The 17,970-nt window shown below is 47.9% G+C and overlaps 1 protein-coding gene across 10 annotated transcripts in view; it reads left to right on the top strand.

Annotated features, from left to right (window-relative positions):
- The first annotated feature begins 7,449 nt into the window (after positions 1-7,449).
- The window catches only part of MCPH1 (microcephalin 1), a 248,593-nt gene continuing 238,072 nt past the window's right edge, over positions 7,450-17,970 (top strand). For 8 of the 10 annotated variants that reach the window (XM_051832685.3, XM_051832688.3, XM_051832690.3 and 5 more), the window contains exons 1-3: positions 7,450-7,691; positions 10,961-11,052; positions 15,723-15,841. In XM_051832685.3, the coding sequence (XP_051688645.2) occupies positions 7,652-7,691; positions 10,961-11,052; positions 15,723-15,841 (251 nt within the window). In that variant the 5' untranslated portion in view covers positions 7,450-7,651. The remainder of the gene's footprint in view (positions 7,692-10,960; positions 11,053-15,722; positions 15,842-17,970) is intronic. The other 2 variants (XM_089302827.1, XM_089302828.1) reach the window with 2 other exon arrangements.

Below are 17,970 nucleotides of genomic sequence, written 5' to 3'. Positions count from 1 at the left end.
ATAGGATCAAGTGTTAAAGTGGTCATATAAATAGGATAAACGTTTGGTAATAATAATAGATAGAATTAAAAAGGAGTGAATTTTCCAACATGGGAAACAGTTCATAGAGCAGAATCAGAATGACAATCACCCAAGTAGCACTATAACCTCAGAATCATCCCCTTAGACATGCTGGTCTGGCTGAAAAGCCCAGGGGAGCATTTCAGGCATGGAAAGCCAGGACACTGTAGCAAAAAAATGTTCTACATGAAGGATCTCTGTAGGTGACAACCCAGTGGAAAGAAGCAGCTACCAAAGAGGGATGTACTTTTCTCTGAAGGGAGGAGAGAATTTCCACTTTGTTTATGGCCTTGCTGAGTTGTGGATCCAAAAGTCTTCCATAGCATAGGCAGCTCATGTCAGGAGCCTTGGATGATCGCTGACACCACACATAAGAGTTAATTGTTAAACAATAAGAGTCACTGTGCACTAACTTCCCGTGCAGGATCTCTGTCCTCAAAGAGTTGTATTATGAGACTTAATACTTGTTCTCAAAAAAACTTGTTCCCAAAAAATTATTTCCTTTTAGTGTATTAAGAAGAGGATATTCTTATGTCTGATAAGTTATAGTTAAGAGCTTGCAAAAGATGTATCATTCTTGGGTTCTTCTTTAAAAATAATTAAGTTTCTAAAAAGAAAGGGGGGAAATAAAGGAAGGAAAAAGAAAGGAAGGAAAAAAGTGAAACTACCTTTGAGATGCAATAACTTTGAACAGCCCTTGTCTTGACTATTGAGGAATAGTTGTTGTTGTTGTTTTTTCTTTTTCTCTCTCATACAAAGTGCTGAACTCTTTACCTAGAATAGAGTTAATCTTCTGTATATAAAATTAAATGAAAATAGATCTTGGCAAAAAACAAGACAGAGAACAGGAGAAGGAAAAGGAAGAGGGATGGGAGAGTGGGTGGGAGGGCAAGCACTGTGGAAAAAATGTTCCTAATGTTGCATTTATTAAATGCATGCAAATAAATAAAAAAGAGAGAGAGGCAGAGAGTCATCACGACGGAGCGGAGAGAGAGTGAGTGAAGCTTCTCTCTGTTGGCTCACTCCCCAAATGGCCGCAACAGCTGGAGCTGAACCAGGCAAAATCCAGGAGACAGTAGCTCCTCCCGGCTCAAGCACTTGAGCCAACCTCTTCTGCTTTCCCAGCTGCATTAGCAGGGAACTGGCTTTCAAGTGGAGAAACTGGGGCTTGACTGGTGCCCATTTGACATGTTGGCTGTGCAGGCAGTGGCTTTACCAGCAGTGCCACAGCACCACCCTCTGGGGATATTCTGACTCCATTATTCTCTCAACTTTATTATTTAGGAAGTCATTGCATTGGCTTCAGAAATTTATATATACACATACATTATACATACACATTCATTCTTTAATATGAATACATATGTGGATGTGGATGTATCTATATTTTTATGCTAAGAAATCATAGATTCATATTCTGGAGTGTTTCAGTCAGCAATGGGTGTTTTTAACAGAGAGATCTTCAAAAAGTTAATGGGAAGTGCACATTGTGAGAAAACTATGCATGCACGTGCAGCAATTCCATTTTCCCACTAAATCTTTGAAACAACTTTAATAATTATTGACAAATTTGGTTTCTAAACAGTTTTGTAAGACAAACCTGAGAACATGTTAGTGAGAACATGAAGTGAGATTTATCCAGGAATACAACTTTATTTCAACACTCAATTTTAAGTCTATGTAACTCAGTATTTCACAAACTAAAAAATATGAAAACATATGATCAGATGCAGAAAAAACACTTGAGAAAATCGAACATCCATTTCTTATTTTATGAAATAAAACACTCTGAGCAAAACAGGGAAAAGGACTTCCTCCATCTCACTGAAGGCACCCGTAATAGACCCTCAGCTAACATCATGGTTCACTTGAGAACACGATGCTTTCCACTCTCTCACATCTGAGACTTAGCAAGGATGACTGCTCTGCTCCACTTCTACCCACCATGGTACTGAACCAAAGTTTCTCCATGTCTGCATCGCTGACATTTTTCATGGGGTGGGAGGGCCTCCCTCGGCATTATGGGATGTTCCCCAGCATCTTTGGCCTCTGACACACTGTTTCCCTGGGGGAGGGGGTGTGGTGATAATCCCAAACATCTCGATACTGCCACATGTGCCTTGGGATAAAACTGCTCCTCAGCTGAGAATACTGGACTAGAGATTCTTGCCTCAGTGACCAGACAAGAAAAAGAAAGAAAAGACATCCGGATTGGAAATGAAGAAGCAATGCTGTCATTATTTGCAGATGTGGGGATCCACATAGTCCCTAGAGTTAACATAAAGATTATGTTACTTATTTTTTGTAAAAGATTTATTTATTTATTTGAAAGGCAGAGTCATAGACAGGGAGAGGAAGACATAGCGAGAGAGGCCTTTGTCCAACTGCTGGTTCACTCCCCACATGGCTGCAATGGCTGGGGCTGGGCCAGGCCAAAGACAGGAGCCAGGAGCCAGGAGCCTGGAACTCCATCCGGGTCTCCAACATGGATGGCAAGGGCCCGAATCTTCTGCTGCCCTCCCAAGCACATTAGCAGGGAGCTGGATCATAGGAGGAGCAGCTGAGACATGAACTGACACCCCTGTGGAATGTCAGTGTCACAGGCCAGGGCTTAACCCACTATGCCACGATGCTGGCCCCTAAAGTGAAAATATTTGAGTTGAAGAAGATACAGAGACTGATTATCTGACTTATCTTATCCGAAGAAAGCAGAGCCTACAGAAAACACAGCAGCCATTAAACTCTCCCACCAGAAGGAGTTCCTGGGATTCAACTGCTATGGAGAAAGACTAATCCCACTCCTATTAACATGAAAAAAAAAAAATAGAAATTAGGAATAGGGACAAGCATTGTGGTGCAGCAGGTTAAGCCATACCTGTGACACTGGCATCCCCTATTCCAGTGCCTGCTGGAGTCCTGGTTGTTTCACTTCTGATACAGCTCAGTGCTAATGGGCTGCGAAGATGGCCCAAGTCCTAGGGCCCTTGCCACTCAGGTGGGAGACCTGGATGGAGTTCTAAGCTCCTGGCTTTCAGCTGGCACAGCCCTGGCTGCTGTGGCTATTTGGGGAGAGAACTAGTGAATGAAAGACCTGCGTGTGTCTCTCTCCGTCTGCCTTTCAAATAAATAAGTCCATCTTTAAACAAAGGAATTCTATACCTTGCCACGGAAGACCTTAAACTACCCTCCTCCCAGAACCCGCAACCCCTTATGAAGTTTGGTAAATAAACTTTTGTTTCCTAGCTGTTAAGTGACTCATCACTAGTCACCTCCTCCCAGCAGTAGGAGCACATGGAGATTAACCTGCCTTCCCTACTGTCAATCTGTTGTCATTCAATTTGCAGACCCCCAAGCAGAAGAGGTAAGGTCTTCCTGACAGCTTTGGCTACAAGGATGGTCTGGTGAGCATGTCCAGGTGTCCCTGGATTGGAGGCTGAGAACCTGCACCCTGTGCCCAGGCAGCTGTGAGACCCCCAGATCTCTGCTCAGGTCCTGAGGCACCAGACTGGTACAGAGCCTCTCCTTGTCTTAAGAGATTTTCTAGAGTTTACATTTACAGGGAAAGCTTTTGGTGAGAACTAGTGTTTGGGTTAGTGTGACTTGCTGTGGGTCTGGTATTACTCGAGTTGTGTCATGGAGACTCACAAGGTAGGACGTGGGCACCAGCTCCAAGTGCTTATTGTTCACTAACTGAACGAGATGACGTTTTCCTCCCCGTGAATCTGGCTTTGGAGAGCACCTCTGTGCCCCACCTGTCAGGGACACAGAGGGCCAGGCCTCTGTCTAGAAGCAGCCACAGCCACTAGGTTGGAGCCCTAACACCTAAGGGGCATTCTATTCCAACTGAGAGTCCTCCCAGTTCTCAGAACTGTTCAGATTTAGGTTCTGTCCTAGCTTGTTGCCTTTGTCACTGGCAGCATTTGGGTTTGTTTTGCTGTCTACCATTGGGAGTGGCTTTGGGTTCCGGGGGCTGCACCTCTTGCCCTACAGTTTAAGCCATAAAACGGGTTATTTGTTTCAGTCACGTTGGAAATGAGTATACTCTCGGAATGGGGTAAATTCTGAGGCCTCCTGGAAAGGCTCCTTTTGGTCTGAAAGTTGTCCCTCCCACGGAGACCCCTCAGGTGACTGAAAGCCCTTTTCAAACTTGTCCACTAAGTGCTCTGTCACTGTGGTGCTAACCCTGCCTGCTTCTTTCCCTTCCTCTTTGCTTTAAAATTTTTATCTACTTTCATTTTATTTGAAAAGCCGAGAGACAGGGCTCTCTCATCCACTGCCTGCAATAGTACGTCTGCGTGAGGCCAAAGACAGGAGCCTGGATCTCCATGTGGGTCTCCCACATGGTGGTGGGGATTCAAGTACTTAAGCCCTCTCCTGACGCTTCCCAGGGTGCACATTAGCAGGAAGCTGACGGGAAGCAGAGCTGGATTCCACGCAGGCTGAGGGGCAATTTAGCTGCTATGCCAAATGCACTCCCTTCCCACACCTCCCCTTCTTGCTGGACTCGATATCATCCAGCTTTATTTATATTTTTTAAATAAGATTTATTTATTTGAAAGTCAGAGTTACACAGCGAGAGGAGAGGCAGAGACAGAAAGAGAGGTCTTCCATCCGCTGGTTCACTCCCCAGATGGCTGCAACGGCTGGAGCTGTGCCTATCAGGAGCCAGGAGCTTCTTCCAGGTCTTCCATGTGGGTGCAGGGGCCCAAAGACTTGGGCCATCTTCCACTGCTTTCCCAGGCCATAGCAGAGAGAAGTGGAGCAGCTGGGACTTGAACCAGTGCCCATATGGGATGCCGGCACTGCAGGCAGCAGCTTTACCCGCTACGCCACAGCGCTAGCCCCTATTAATAATTTTTCATATTAATAATCTCTATATGGGCCGGTGCTCTGGCATAGTGGGTAAAGCCTGCGGTGCTGGCATCCCATACGGGTGCTGGTTCAAGTCCTAGCTGCTCCACTTTCGATCCAGCTCTCTGCTATGGCCTGAGAAAGCAGAAGATGGCCTAAGTCACTGGGCCCCTGCACCCCTGTGGGAGACCCGGAGGAAGCTCCAGGCTCCCGGCTTTGGATAGGTGCAGCTTCAGCCGTTGCAGCCAACTGGGGAGTGAACCAGCGGATGGAAGAGAGGAGAGGCAGAGAGACAGACAGAGGTCTTCTATCCGCTGGTTCACTCCCCAGATGGCCTCTTCCTCTCTCTAACTCTGCCTTTCAAATAAATAAATAAATCTTTGGAAAAAACTAATAATCTTTGTGGGTTCTTGCCATCCCTTCAGAGAAGAATCCTAAATACTGGCTCAAATAGACCAGACAACATGGTAAGTTTTCGAAGATTTTATTCAGTGAGAGAAATGAACAGGAAAGTGAGGGCTTCAGTTGGGGGAGAAACTTAGTAGCTAAGTTGGGTCCACACCAGGCAGCGAGCAGGCCGGGTGCCACATGGAGCAAGCATGCAGGCAGGAAAGCAGAGAGTTGGCGGATGCCATAAGGCCTGGCGCCTGGAGGCACGGTGCAACAAGGCCAGGGCCCACCGTGTTCCAGGCCTTTTATTTACTCCCAAAGGGGAGTGATTACCTAGTCTGACTGGCAGGTAGGCATTCAGGTGGGGTATGGTAGGGGCCTGAGATCAACAGGGGCGTGGTGAAGACGTGGCCTTCCACGTTACGGTGAAGACACGACCTCGGTTCCTCACATGGAAGAAGAATGTCCATGCCGACCAGGCAGAGAGAAAGGCAGGATTTAAGACAAAGACCTCCCACCTCAGTGTCCAGGAGCAGGGGCTCCAAGACACGCAAAACCCAAAGGGGCTGGTGGTAGTGGGGTTTTTAAGCACAATTTTGGGAAAAATACTGACACTCAGCTAACAATCAGTTACAAGGCGGGGACAAAAACTCATCAGGGGCTGCCACTGTGGTGCAGCGGGTTAAAGCCCTGGCCTGAAGCGTCAGCATCCATATGGGCGCCGGTTCTAGTCCTGGCTACTCCACTTCCAATCCAGCTCTCTGCTGTGGCCTGGGAAAGCAGTAGATGATGGCCCAAGTGCTTGGGCCCCTGCATCCACATGGGAGACCTGGAGGAAGCTCCTGGCTCCGGGCTTCAGATTGGCACAGCTCTGGCCATTGCGGCCCGTTGGGGAGTGAACCAGCGGATGGAAGACCTCTCTCTCTCTCTACCTCTCTGACTCTTTCAAATAAATAAATAAATAAATAAATCTTTTTTAAAAAAAAACCCATCAAAAGGCCTGACTTGTAATTTTATTTGCCCTAAAACAAAAGAGCCATGGGGAAGGGTGGGAGAGGTAGCTTGTTTTCACAGTAAACTGGAAGGGCAGAGGCGTGGAATCACCACTCCCTGGCTGTTGTGAGATAAAACCGGAAGCTTCCGAGGAGTGGGACAGATACTTCTGTCTTGCTAAAGGCAGTTTTGGGGGGAGAAACATGTAGCCCAACTCAGCACTTTGATCTTGCTAAGGATAACTTTTGGGGGACGCGGGCATTTTGCACCCTCGTGGGGGCCTCTCCTTTCTTCATTTTCCACCAGGACTTGTGGGCCCCTTTGACCCCTCACAGAAGGATGCAAACCACAAAAGTTTTCCTAAAAACAGGGGATTTCCAGCCAGCAAAGCCAGCACCCCCCTGTCCGCTTTGCTGCTACAGAGGTGAAAAGCTACCAGATGTTAACCAGTTCCCTCCCTGGAACGAATCAACCCGCCACCCCGTGAGTGTCTCTCCTATACAGGAGGCCGCCCCACTCGTGAATCCCGAACCAATTTTAGCTGTAATTCTTTCGACAGCAGCACGCGTGGCGACACCTAAGAGAAATTCCGCTCGAGGCTCGCTCGCGAACGAGGAACAGAAACCGCGGGGCTGGCCGGGGGTCCCGCGGGGTCGCACGCCGAGCCCGGCCACCGGGGCGCGCCCGCAGTACCGAGATCCGTGCCCACGCCGACCCCAGCGGAGCGCTGGGCTCACCCGGTCCACTTGCCAGCTACCGTCGTGTCTCAGGGGATTAAGCGGGGCCCCGTTATCCACAGGCGGCCCGGCCCGCCCGGCCCGCCGCGTCCTCAGGGCCCGGCGACCCCGGCCCGCCGCGTCCTCAGGGCCCGGCGACCCCGGCCCGCGGCTCCCGGAGCGCGGCAGGTTTGAAGTCGCTGGGGCCGAGCGGCCGGGGGTCCTCTCCCCATCCCGGGGAGGTCCGCGACCCCAGGGCCGCCGGGCGCGGGGCTGCCGCTGGTCACTCGCAGGGGTCGGGTGGGGGGCGCCCGAGCGGCGGTGACCCCCCGGGGTTGGAGGTCAGAGTTCGGTCCCGGCCTGAGGCCCCGCCCCCTCCCCGGGGAGGCGCCAGAAGCCTCCAGACACCCAGAGGAGATGCGAGGGTTTATCTCGCGTTGGTGGGACACCCGCGCAACTCCCGAGAGGGCGGGTAGGGGCCGGGCCGCCACTCCCCTCGGGCCCCTCGGGACGCGCGGACTTCGCCGCGGCGCGCGGAAGGGGCGGTGCGCGCGCGCTCTGCGCATGCTCGGTGACCGCCCGCCCCGTCAGGCTCGTCCGGCCGCGCGCGCGCTCCCGTGGGTCTGGATCAGGCGCGCGTCATGGCGGCCCCGGGCACCGCAGCGGGCTCTGTCCTGAAAGGTGAGGTGACTTCGGCGTCTCGAGCCGGGGGGGAAGGAGGAGTGCGTCTTTTGAGGAGGGACACCCCCCCGGGGGCGCCGCGCTCGGGGAGCTGGTGGGAGCAGCCCCCGCGCGACCTCTGCAGCCCTGAGCTGCCCGCACACGCGTGAACGGAGGGCAGCGCGGGCCCCGTGGCGGTGGACACTCCCACCTCGCCGCTCCCCGCCGCGCGAGCCGGCCGGTACGCGGAGAGCTGGCGGGGTGGGCTGGGTCGCTTCCCGGCCTTCCTCGACGGCCCCTCGCTGTCGAGTGGTCAGCGTGGGGCTAGCTCCCGCCCACCGCTCGCACGTGTCCGCGGTGTGGTCGTGGGCGCCAGAGTGGGAAACTGAGGCAGGGGGTCGGCAGGCACTCCGGCCCGGCCCGGCCCTGCGGCGGGCGTGGAGTCTGGGGGGGCCTGGAGTGACACCAAGAGCTGACAGCTGCGTGCTGTAGTGGTCTGTGGCTGTTTCTGATGGCAGTGCGGGAGTTTGCTGGCTTTTCTGACGTCCCGTTTGCGTTGCTCACCGTTACCATGGTGCGCCTGGAACGTTCTTTCGAGAGGCTGGGTTTTGAGAAGGTGGTGGCCCCCAGAGCAGAGGTGCACAGGCTGCCCCCACCCTCCAGCCAAATCTGCCCCTACCTAGTTTCCTGGGGCCTCCGAGATTGTGTTTTATGTACATTTGTGAGATTCCGAGAAAAAAGAATAACATTGTCTCACGATTGTAAGTGTTACTGGATCACAGCTATTCCGGCTCATTGACATACCGCCGGTGGCTACTTTCATGCCCTGAACTTAAAGTCCAGTACTGGCGGTCAGATACCGTGTATCTTGCAGAGCCAAAGTATTCACTGTCTGTCCGTTCACAGACAACAGACCCCTGTGCTAGACAACTAATCCTGATTTAGGAAATGGGGAAGAGCAGTAAAGCGTAAGGAATATAAGTTGGGATATGTGTGTGAGTGAAGTTCTTTGCTTAGTATTTTAAGAACTGTAACTTGCACCGATGCTATTTTGGAATAGGTTCTTTTTTATTTGCATACATTTCATAAATACAACTTTAGGAACATAGCGATTCTTCCCCCCATACCTGCCCTCCCACCCACACTTGCATCCCTCTTCTGCCTTCCTCTCCTGTTCCCAGTCTTGTTTTACTAGGATCTATTTTCATTTAAACAGATTAACCCTATTCTAGGTAAAGAGAGTTCAGCACTTAGTATGAGGGAGAAAAAAAGAAAAAGAAAAAATCAAAACAAACAAAACTAAAAAAATTAAGAAAAAAGCTGTTCCTCAACAGTTCAGACAAGGGCTGTTCAAAGTTGTTGCATCTTGATGGTCATTTAGGGTTTTTTTTTTTTTTTAACTTATCTTAAAGAAGAACCCAAGAATGATACATCTTTTGCAAGCACTTAGACATAACTATATTTTGTGTGACATAAGAATATCCCTCACTTAATACACTAAAACGAAGTAATTCTTTGAGAACAAGTTTTACTATTACATCTCATAATACAGCTCTTTGAGGACAGAAGTCCTGTTTCCCAGGACAGAGGAAGTTAGCACACAGTGACTCCTGTTGTTTATTTAACAATTAACACTCTTATTTATGGTATCAGTGATCAGCCAAGGCTCTTGACATGAGCTGCCTAGGCTATGGAAGCCTTTTGGATCCACAGACTCCTTTAGTATTTCTACAAGGCCATAGGCAAAGTGGAAGCTCTGTCCTCCCTTCAGAGGAAAGGACCTCCTTCTTTGGTGGCTGCCGCTTTCCACTGGGGTCTCACCCACAGAGGTCCTTCATGTTAAACATTTTCTGCTACAGTGTCTTGGCTTTCCATGCTTGAAATGCTTCCCTGGGCTTTTCAGCCAAACCAGAATGCCTTAAGGGTTGCTTCTGAGGTCAGAGTACTACTTAAGGCGATTGTCATTCTGAGTCTGCTGCATGTACTGCTTCCCATGTTGGAGCACTTATTGCTTTTTAATTCTATTATTATCAAAACCTTTTCCTATTTGTATGTTTGTTTTAACACTTGATCCTATCAATATGATCACTTTAGCACTTAATCCTATCCAAATGATTGCTGTAACACTTAGAATGCTATTTTTACTACTCAGCTTAAGGGGATTTGAGGCCGGCGCCATGGCTCAGTAGGCTAATCCTCCGCCTTGCGGTGCCGGCACACCGGGTTCTAGTCCCGGTCGGGGCACTGGATTCTGTCCCGGTTGCCCTTCTTCCAGACCAGCTCTCTGCTGTGGCCCGGGAGTACAGTGGAGGATGGCCCAAGTGTTTGGGCCCTGCACCTGCATGGGAGACCAGGAGAAGCACCTGGCTCCTGCCTTCGGATAGGCTCGGTGCGCTGGCCGCAGCGCTGGCCTCGGCGGCCATTGGAGGATGAACCAACGGCAAAGGAAGACCTTTCTCAAGGCCAGCGCTGCGGCTCACTAGGCTAATCCTCTGCCTTGCGGCGCCAGCACACTGGGTTCTAGTCCCGGTCAGGGCGCTGGATTCCATCCCGGTTACCCCTCTTCCAGGCCAGCTCTCTGCTGTGGCCAGGGAATGTAGTGGAGGATGGACCAAGTGCTTGGGCCCTGCACCCCATGGGAGACCAGGATAAGTACCTGGCTCCTGCCATGGGATCAGCGCGGTGCGCCGACCACGGCGGCCATTGGATAGTGAACCAACGGCAAAGGAAGATCTTTCTCTCTGTCTCTCTCTCTCTCACTATCCACTCTGCCTGTCAAAAAAACAAACAAACAAACAAACAAAAAACCTTTCTCTCTCTCTCTCTCTCTCTCTCACTGTCCACTCTGCCTGTCAAAAAAAAGGGGGTGGGGGGATTTGCGGTCACATGGCAATTTTTTTTTTTAAGATTATTTATTTGAAAGTCAGAGTTATGCAGAGAGAGAGAGAGAGGTCTTCCATTTGCTGGTTCACTCCCCAGATGGCTGCAACGGCTGGAGCCAGGAGCCAGGAGCTTCCTCCGGGTCTCCCATGCAGGTGCAGGGGCCCAAGGACTTGGGCCGCCCTCAGTTGCCTTCTCAGGCCATAGCAGAGAGCTGGATAGGAAGTGGAGCAGCTTTGTCTCTGGTGCCCATATGGGATGCTGGCATTGCAGATTGCGGCTTTACTCACTGCACCACAGCCCTGACCCCAAAATATACTTTTTAATATAAGTAGAATAAAAGCAAAATCTCTTGGGCAAGTGATACTTGAAGTACAAATGTAAATTTCATGCTAATGTCTTATTTTCAGATGTGGTGGCCTATGTTGAAGTGTGGTCATCCAAGGGGACAGAAAATTACTCGAAGACATTTACAAACCAGCTATTAGACATGGGAGCAAAGGTAAGATGCATTTTTGCCACTGACACATGATGATCCTCTGATATGTGAAGAGAAACATCTATATTTTCTTATTTTACAAGTTTTTTAGAACAGGAAGGGCAAGGCAATGGGTAAGTAGTGGAAGAACAAAGGGAAGAACAAAGAATGAAGAATTTAGAACAGTAGGCCTTGTGGAATGTGAGTGAGGAGGAGGAATCAGGTGAAAACTGGATTCGGCTGCTGTTTCTTGGGTACATGGTGCTGTTAACCAAGTAAGTGCAAGAAAAGGAAGACTTCAAGGCAAAGGTTATTAAGTTGGACTTGGTGGAAATATCTGGAAGACATTGAATCTACAAATCTGGAACTTGAGGTGGTTAAGGCTAGAGATACTGATGCCCCCCAAGGCATCAGGTGAGACCGCAGATGGGCTATGGAACAGCCCCCCGAGCTGGTTGGAGTTGCTGTAGAACCCCCGACAATGCACCTATGCAGTAAGCCAGTCACTGACATCAGGCTGGTAATGTGCAGAGCATGGAGCCAGGCCGCTGTTACTGAGTTCCTGTCTCCCCCAGTAAAGATGTGAGTCATAGTCCTAGCTGGGGATGAGTAGTATGTGATTATCGCTTGTGTGGGCCCCTGGTTGGGCCACAACATGCATGGCCTTTTCCTTTGGTCAGTGATAGGGGTCAGTACATTTCCTTTGGAATGGCAAAAGTGGGCTCCAGTAAGAGTCTAAATACAAAGTGGATGTTACTTGATTGGGGCTTGAAGTTCCTGAAAAAACATCTCAGAGTCTAACAGGATCTTACCTATAGGGATGATAAATGAGGTGTTTTTTTTTTTTTTTTTTTTTGGATTTATGTATTTGAGAGGCAGAGGCAGAAAGGGAGAAAGAGGTCTTCTATCTGCTGGTTCAAATGGCCACAATGGCTGCAGCTGGGCCGATTTGAAGCCAGGATCTTCTTCTGGGTCTGCTAACCAGGTGCAGGGGCCCAAGGACTTAAGCCATTTTCTATGCTTTCCCAGGCCATAACAGAGAGCTGGGTTGAAACTGGAGCAGCTGGGACTCAAACCGGCACCATATGGGATGCCAGCACTGCATGACATGGCTAACCTGCTATGCCACAGCACCAGCTCTGATAAATATTGAATTTGTTCCTGTGAGTTCTTGCAAGGATTCTTAGAATGGAGGCCAGCATTGAGATGTTAACTATGTTAGCCATAGGGGCAATTGTGCCACTTCTTAAGCTAAGGCCCCATAAAATGGGCTTGGAAGGCTGCTAGGGTGCTGTTACAGACATGGGTATAGCCCACTGGGGTAGGTTAGAGTGAAAAGGACTGGAGGAGGAGCCTGGGGTCAGTAGGTGGTGAACCCAGGGACAAAACTAGAAAATGCTTTCTAGGGTGGTGGGGAAAAACAAATGTGGAAGTCAGAGGAGGGGAGAATTCCGAAGATGAAATTTTAAAACACTGTTCTTCTCTGAGTTTATGTAATATTAGTTCTGTTAACCAGCTAGTCCTGGGTTTTCCTTTGTAGGTTATTTTAAAATTATTATTACAGTTTTAATTTACTTAATATAGAATGATACATCTTTTCTGAGTGTTTTTAGAAAATTGAGCTTACTTTTTAAAAAGACATTTTTCCATCCCATGTAAATTTTGATAGATGTTGTCTAAGATATGGTGATATCCTATTCAAGTCTTTTAGTGACTTTAGGGTCTGTAGTGATGACTCTTCATTCTTGACATTGGTTATTTGTGCGTTTTCTCTTTTCTTGATCATATATACCTGGATTTTACTGGTTTTATTGATATAGAGTCCAAGGAACCAACTTGTTCTTCTAAACTCCCCCCTTTTTACACTTACTTTCCATTTTATTGAGTCTGGCCTTTAATATTAAGTGAACTCTGTTTTAGATAAGTTAGTTCTTATTTTTCCAGCTTTTTAAAATTGGTGCATTGGTTTTCAGCCTTCTGAATTGTATTTAAGCATTTTGATCATGGGATCCCCATAACCAGCACTTCAGCTGCATTTCCCAAGAAGTCTTTGGTAGACTGCAGTATCCGCATCTGCTTTTACTTTTGTTTCAGCCAGTGCTTTTTGCCCTTGTCTTGTTTTCTTGTACGCTTGGTTCTTGTTATTCATTTTTTTTATTTGAACACTATGTGTTAAATCATTTGTAAATAATTTGAGAACTAAAATTTTCCTTTTTTTTTAGGATTTATTTATTTGAAAGTTACAGTGAGGAAGGGAGAGACACAGAGAGAGCTCTGCCATCTGCTGATTCATTCCCCAGAGGGCTGCAATGGCCAGCACTGGGCGAGACCAAGGAGCTTCCCCTGGGTTTCCCACGTGTGTGGCAGAGCTCAAGCACTTGGACCATCTCTGCTTTTCCTGGACTAGTATCAGGGAGCTGTATCTGAAGTGGAACAACTGGGACTCAAACTGGTGTTCATACGGGATGCCAGTGTCCAGATGGTGCTTAACCCACTATGCTACAATGTTGGCTCCAAATTCTTTTTTCTTTTCTTTTTAAAGATTTGTTTATTTGAAAGGCAGAGTTACAGAGAGAGGTAGAGAGAGAGGGAGGTCTTCCATCACCCCAGATGGCCACAATGTCCAGAGCTGAGCCCTTCTGAAGCTGGGAGCCAGGAGCTTCTCCTGGGTCTGCCATGTGGGTGCAGGGGTCCAAGGACTTGGGCCATCCTCCGGGGCTTTCCCAGGCACATTAGCAGAGAGTTGGATAGGAAGTAGAGCAGCTGGGACTCAAACCAGTGCCCATATGGGATGCCAGCACTGCAGGGTGGGGCTTTAACCCTCTGTGCCATAGTGCTAGCCTCCCAAATTTTCTTACTTCGAAAGAGATTCACATTTGTAGGATGTTTGTAGTCCTCATAATCCAGGATTGTTTTAATCCTCCCTCTGGATTTGAGATGATTTAAAACTGGCCTGCAGACCTGTGAAAGTCAATGTAACTTAAGTTCATCCTTAACCCTCTTGCTGGTCTGAGGCTTGAGTTCCATCTTTGTTCCCCTTATCCTGAGAGACACTTAGAAATGTTGTTTAAAAGTATGCTAAGTCTGACAAAAGCCTAGATTAGCGAAAAATCTCTCAGAATGCTAGACTCATTTCTCTGGGTATCAGATTTGGCCTTCATCTGACTACTTTGTGGGCTCCCAGGGCGTTTATGTGAGTTGTAGGTATTGTTTATAAAGTAATATGTGGGTATTATTTAAAAAGATTAATAGGCAGTGCTATCAAGTTAATGAGATCAAGGAGAAATTTTCAGTTGTTTGCTCTGTACTTCCTGTTTCCTTGTCCCAGGGCAGTCACTCTCACATCTTTTTTACCTGCCTCTTCCGGTATTTGCCTTCGTGTTTACAGTGTATAATAAGAGTCTCTGTATTCCTTATCCATAAGGATACATTCCAGGACCCCCAGTGAATGCCTGAAACTGTGGATAGTACCAGATAGTACTAAATTTTATCATAGGTACGCATATACAGGGAAAGAATGTATGTAGGCACATTCTTTCCCTGTATATGCGTGCCTGTGATAAAGTTTAGTTTATGAATTAGGCACAGTGGTGCTGACAGTAATAAATAAAACAACGTACAATAGTTTCAACAATGCATTATAATAAAAGCCATGTGAATGTAGACTTTCTCAAAACATCTTACTTTACTCACGTTGCCTGCAATATGGGGTGCTATAGTACCTGTGTGATGAGATGAAGTGAGGTGAGTGGCAGAGCCCGAGGATGCTCTTGACCTCAGGAGGAGGACCATCACATCGTGACGATGTGAGTTGAGAGCGAGTAAGTGAACCTGGGAAAGTGAGACCGAGGGTAAAAGGTGACTACTGTGCACTTACTACTTAAATAAAATTTAAAACGTTAGAAGAACATAGGTGGGTGTCTTCCACTGCTGGAAAGGGTATGTAAAAGGTATATTTTTTGACAACATGAGTGTCTGAAGATGCCTTTATTATGTTGTTACTTCTGATTGACATTTTAGATCATTGTAAAATGTGATAACATTCATTGTGTATCTTGAAGGCTTTTTCCATTGTTGACTTTCACGTTGTTATTGATTCAGTATACTTTATTAACTCTAGTAGCACTTTAGAAGTTTTTGGAGAGGGAATGGTGATTTTTAAGTTGTGTATGGTATATAATTCTAGCTCATTTTTCTTTTAAGATTTATTTATACTATTGCATATTTTATGTATTATACTTATTACATTATTTCTAAATATTATTTGGAAGGCAGAGTGAGAGAAAGAGTGAGATAGATATTGCCTCTACTAGTTAACTTCCTAAATAGCTGCCATGGCTAGATCTGGGCCAGGTGGAAGCCAGGAGCCTGAAACTCCATCTGGGTCTCCCACATAGACAGCAGGGGCCCATGTACTTGGACCTTTTTCATCTGACTTCACACGTATATTAACAAGGAGCTGGAGCAGAAGTGGAGCAGCCAAGACAAAAAACAGCACTCTGATGGTGTTGTAAGTGGCAGCTTAACCTGTTGCGCCATAACACTGGGCTCCAGCTACGGTTTTTAGCAGCCTATTTCTCTGTTACAGATTCTGTGAAATGGAATTTCTAGGGTAGGGGTTTTTTAATTAATTATACTTAGGAAATTATGTGTAAATAGTAATGTGCATTTTGTTTCCTGCATTTTATTTACAGGTTTCAAAAACTTTTAACAAACAAGTAACTCACGTTGTTTTCAAAGACGGGTATCAGAGCACATGGGACAAAGCCCAGAAGAGAGGGGTGAAGCTTGTTTCTGTTCTCTGGGTGGAGAAGTAAGTAATGCCTCTCACTTTTATCTGGTATTAATAAGGTGTGGAGATTCTGTCTTCTCTCCCTCTTACTGGGCACATCTTTTAATTTAGCATCCTTAAGCCTCAGTTTCCACAGCTGAAAAGAGGGTTTAACAATGTGTAACTCTGCCTGGAGGGAAAAGATGTAAGGGCCCTGAGGCAAGGGTGTGCCTTGTGTGTCCTAGAGAGAACAGAGAAGTAGTGAGGGGTAGCTTGTATTAGTCACCTGAGGATGCAGTAATTGAGTTGTGCACACTGCAGATGGAGAACTTAACTGCCTTTTTTCACCATTCTGGAGGCTGGAAGTCCAAGATCAAAGTGCCTAGCAGGGTTGTTGCCCCTGAGGCCTCTCCTTGCTCACAGGTGGCTATCTCCTCATGTCCTCTGTTGGTTGTCCTGTGTGTGTGCCATGAGCTCTTCTTTTTTTTTAAAGATTTCTTTGTTTATTTGAAATCCAGAGTGAGTGAGAGAGAGAGAGAGAGATCTTCTGTAAGCTGGTTCACTTCCCAAATGGCCACAAAGGTCAGGGGTTGGCGATGCTGAAGCCAGGAGCTTCATCTGGGTCTCGCACATGGGTGGCAGAGGCCCAGGTACTTGAGCCATCTTCTACTTTCCCAGGCACATTAACAGGGGGCTGGATCAGAACTGGAGCAGCCAGGACACATATGGGGGCCAGTGTTGTAGGCAGTGTAACCTGCTGTACCACAGTGCCAACCCCCTGATCTCATCTTTAGTGACACCTGCCAGATTGAGTTGCCAACCACCCATGTGACTTCATTTTATCTTAATTACGTTTTTTAAGGTCCTCTCTCCAAATACAGTTGTGTTCTGAGCTATGGAGTGTAGGACATAGGAATTACAAGAGAGGTAGTTTAGCCTGTCATCAGAGTGATCTGGGGAAGTTGATGTCAGAGAGGCTGTGGAGGCCAATGCCAGAGGTTGCAGGGCCTCATTGGGTGTACAGTACAGAGTAGTTGTGGAGAATGAGCAAGGGCAGGTGTAGGCAGAGGAGTTGGAAAGGTGTGGATCACCCGAGCGGGCCATGGTGGTGGCAGTGAGGATTGGTCAGGTTCAAGGTATGTGTGTATATTTATGTTTACATATTTGAAAGGCATTAGTGAGTGAGAGAAGGAGAGACAGGTGAGAGATCTTCCATCTGCTGGTTCACTCCCCAAATGCCTTCAACAGCTGGGGCTGGACCAGGCTGAAGCCTGGAGCCTAGAACTCCATCTGTGCTGCCTGATAGGATCCAGTGGGAGGGACAGACTGATGATACCTGGGCCAGATAGGCTCAGGGCAGGAAGGAGGGCAGTGTTCAGGGGATGGTTGCTAAGTGAGTAGATCTGGTGGTCAAGCATGTGGATGTTCTTTTGGTTGTTTTTTCCTTCTCAGTGAGAGGAGCAAGATCACCCTCTGAGGATGCTAGGGTTCAAAGTTGTAGAGGTTTGAGGAGAACGCATGAAGTAGTGGTTTAGGAAAGGGGCAGTATGTTTGGATTAGAGGGCTGGCAGTTCACTTGAGGCTGGTGGTTTTATGTTAAGAAACAGACCACTTGTTTATCCAGCAACCCTCAGGCAAGGAGGAGGAGGCATGTTGCATTTAACCAGGGTTGGGATTTTACTGGGCAGCTGCCATCAAGTTAGAAGGCCAAGGGAGCTGAGGTGTGCAAAGCAGAGGTCAAGGGACAGGTGACCAAGCCCGAGCTTGAGGGAGTGGGTTGGCAACATGGTTCCGGTAGCAGATGGCAGCTCTTGGTTGGATCGTACCAGAGGCTGTGGATTTGGAATTTGGAAGGATAGGAGGACAAGACTGGAGAGAGTGATGCTTGAAATGTAGATTAGGGGGAGTCCACTGAGCAAGTAGAGTCAAAACTGTAGCACCCTCCCTTCACAGAGACCCACTTCCATTTCAGGGCCATTTGCACTTTTTTTTTTTTAAGATTTATTTATTTATTTGAAAGAGATACAGAGAACAGAGAGAGAAGGAGAGGGAGGGAGGAAGGGAGGGAGGAAGGGAGGGAGAGAGAGAGAGAATCTTCCATCTGCTGGTTCACTCCCCACTTGGCTACAACAGCTGGAGCTGCGCCGATCTGAAGCCAGGAGCCAGGAGCC

The sequence above is a fragment of the Oryctolagus cuniculus genome, chromosome 8 (assembly GCF_051225735.1).
Source record: "Oryctolagus cuniculus isolate XC-2025 breed Fujian yellow rabbit chromosome 8, ASM5122573v1, whole genome shotgun sequence".
Lineage (NCBI taxonomy): Eukaryota > Metazoa > Chordata > Mammalia > Lagomorpha > Leporidae > Oryctolagus > Oryctolagus cuniculus.
This window is presented reverse-complemented; position numbering and strand designations above follow the sequence as displayed.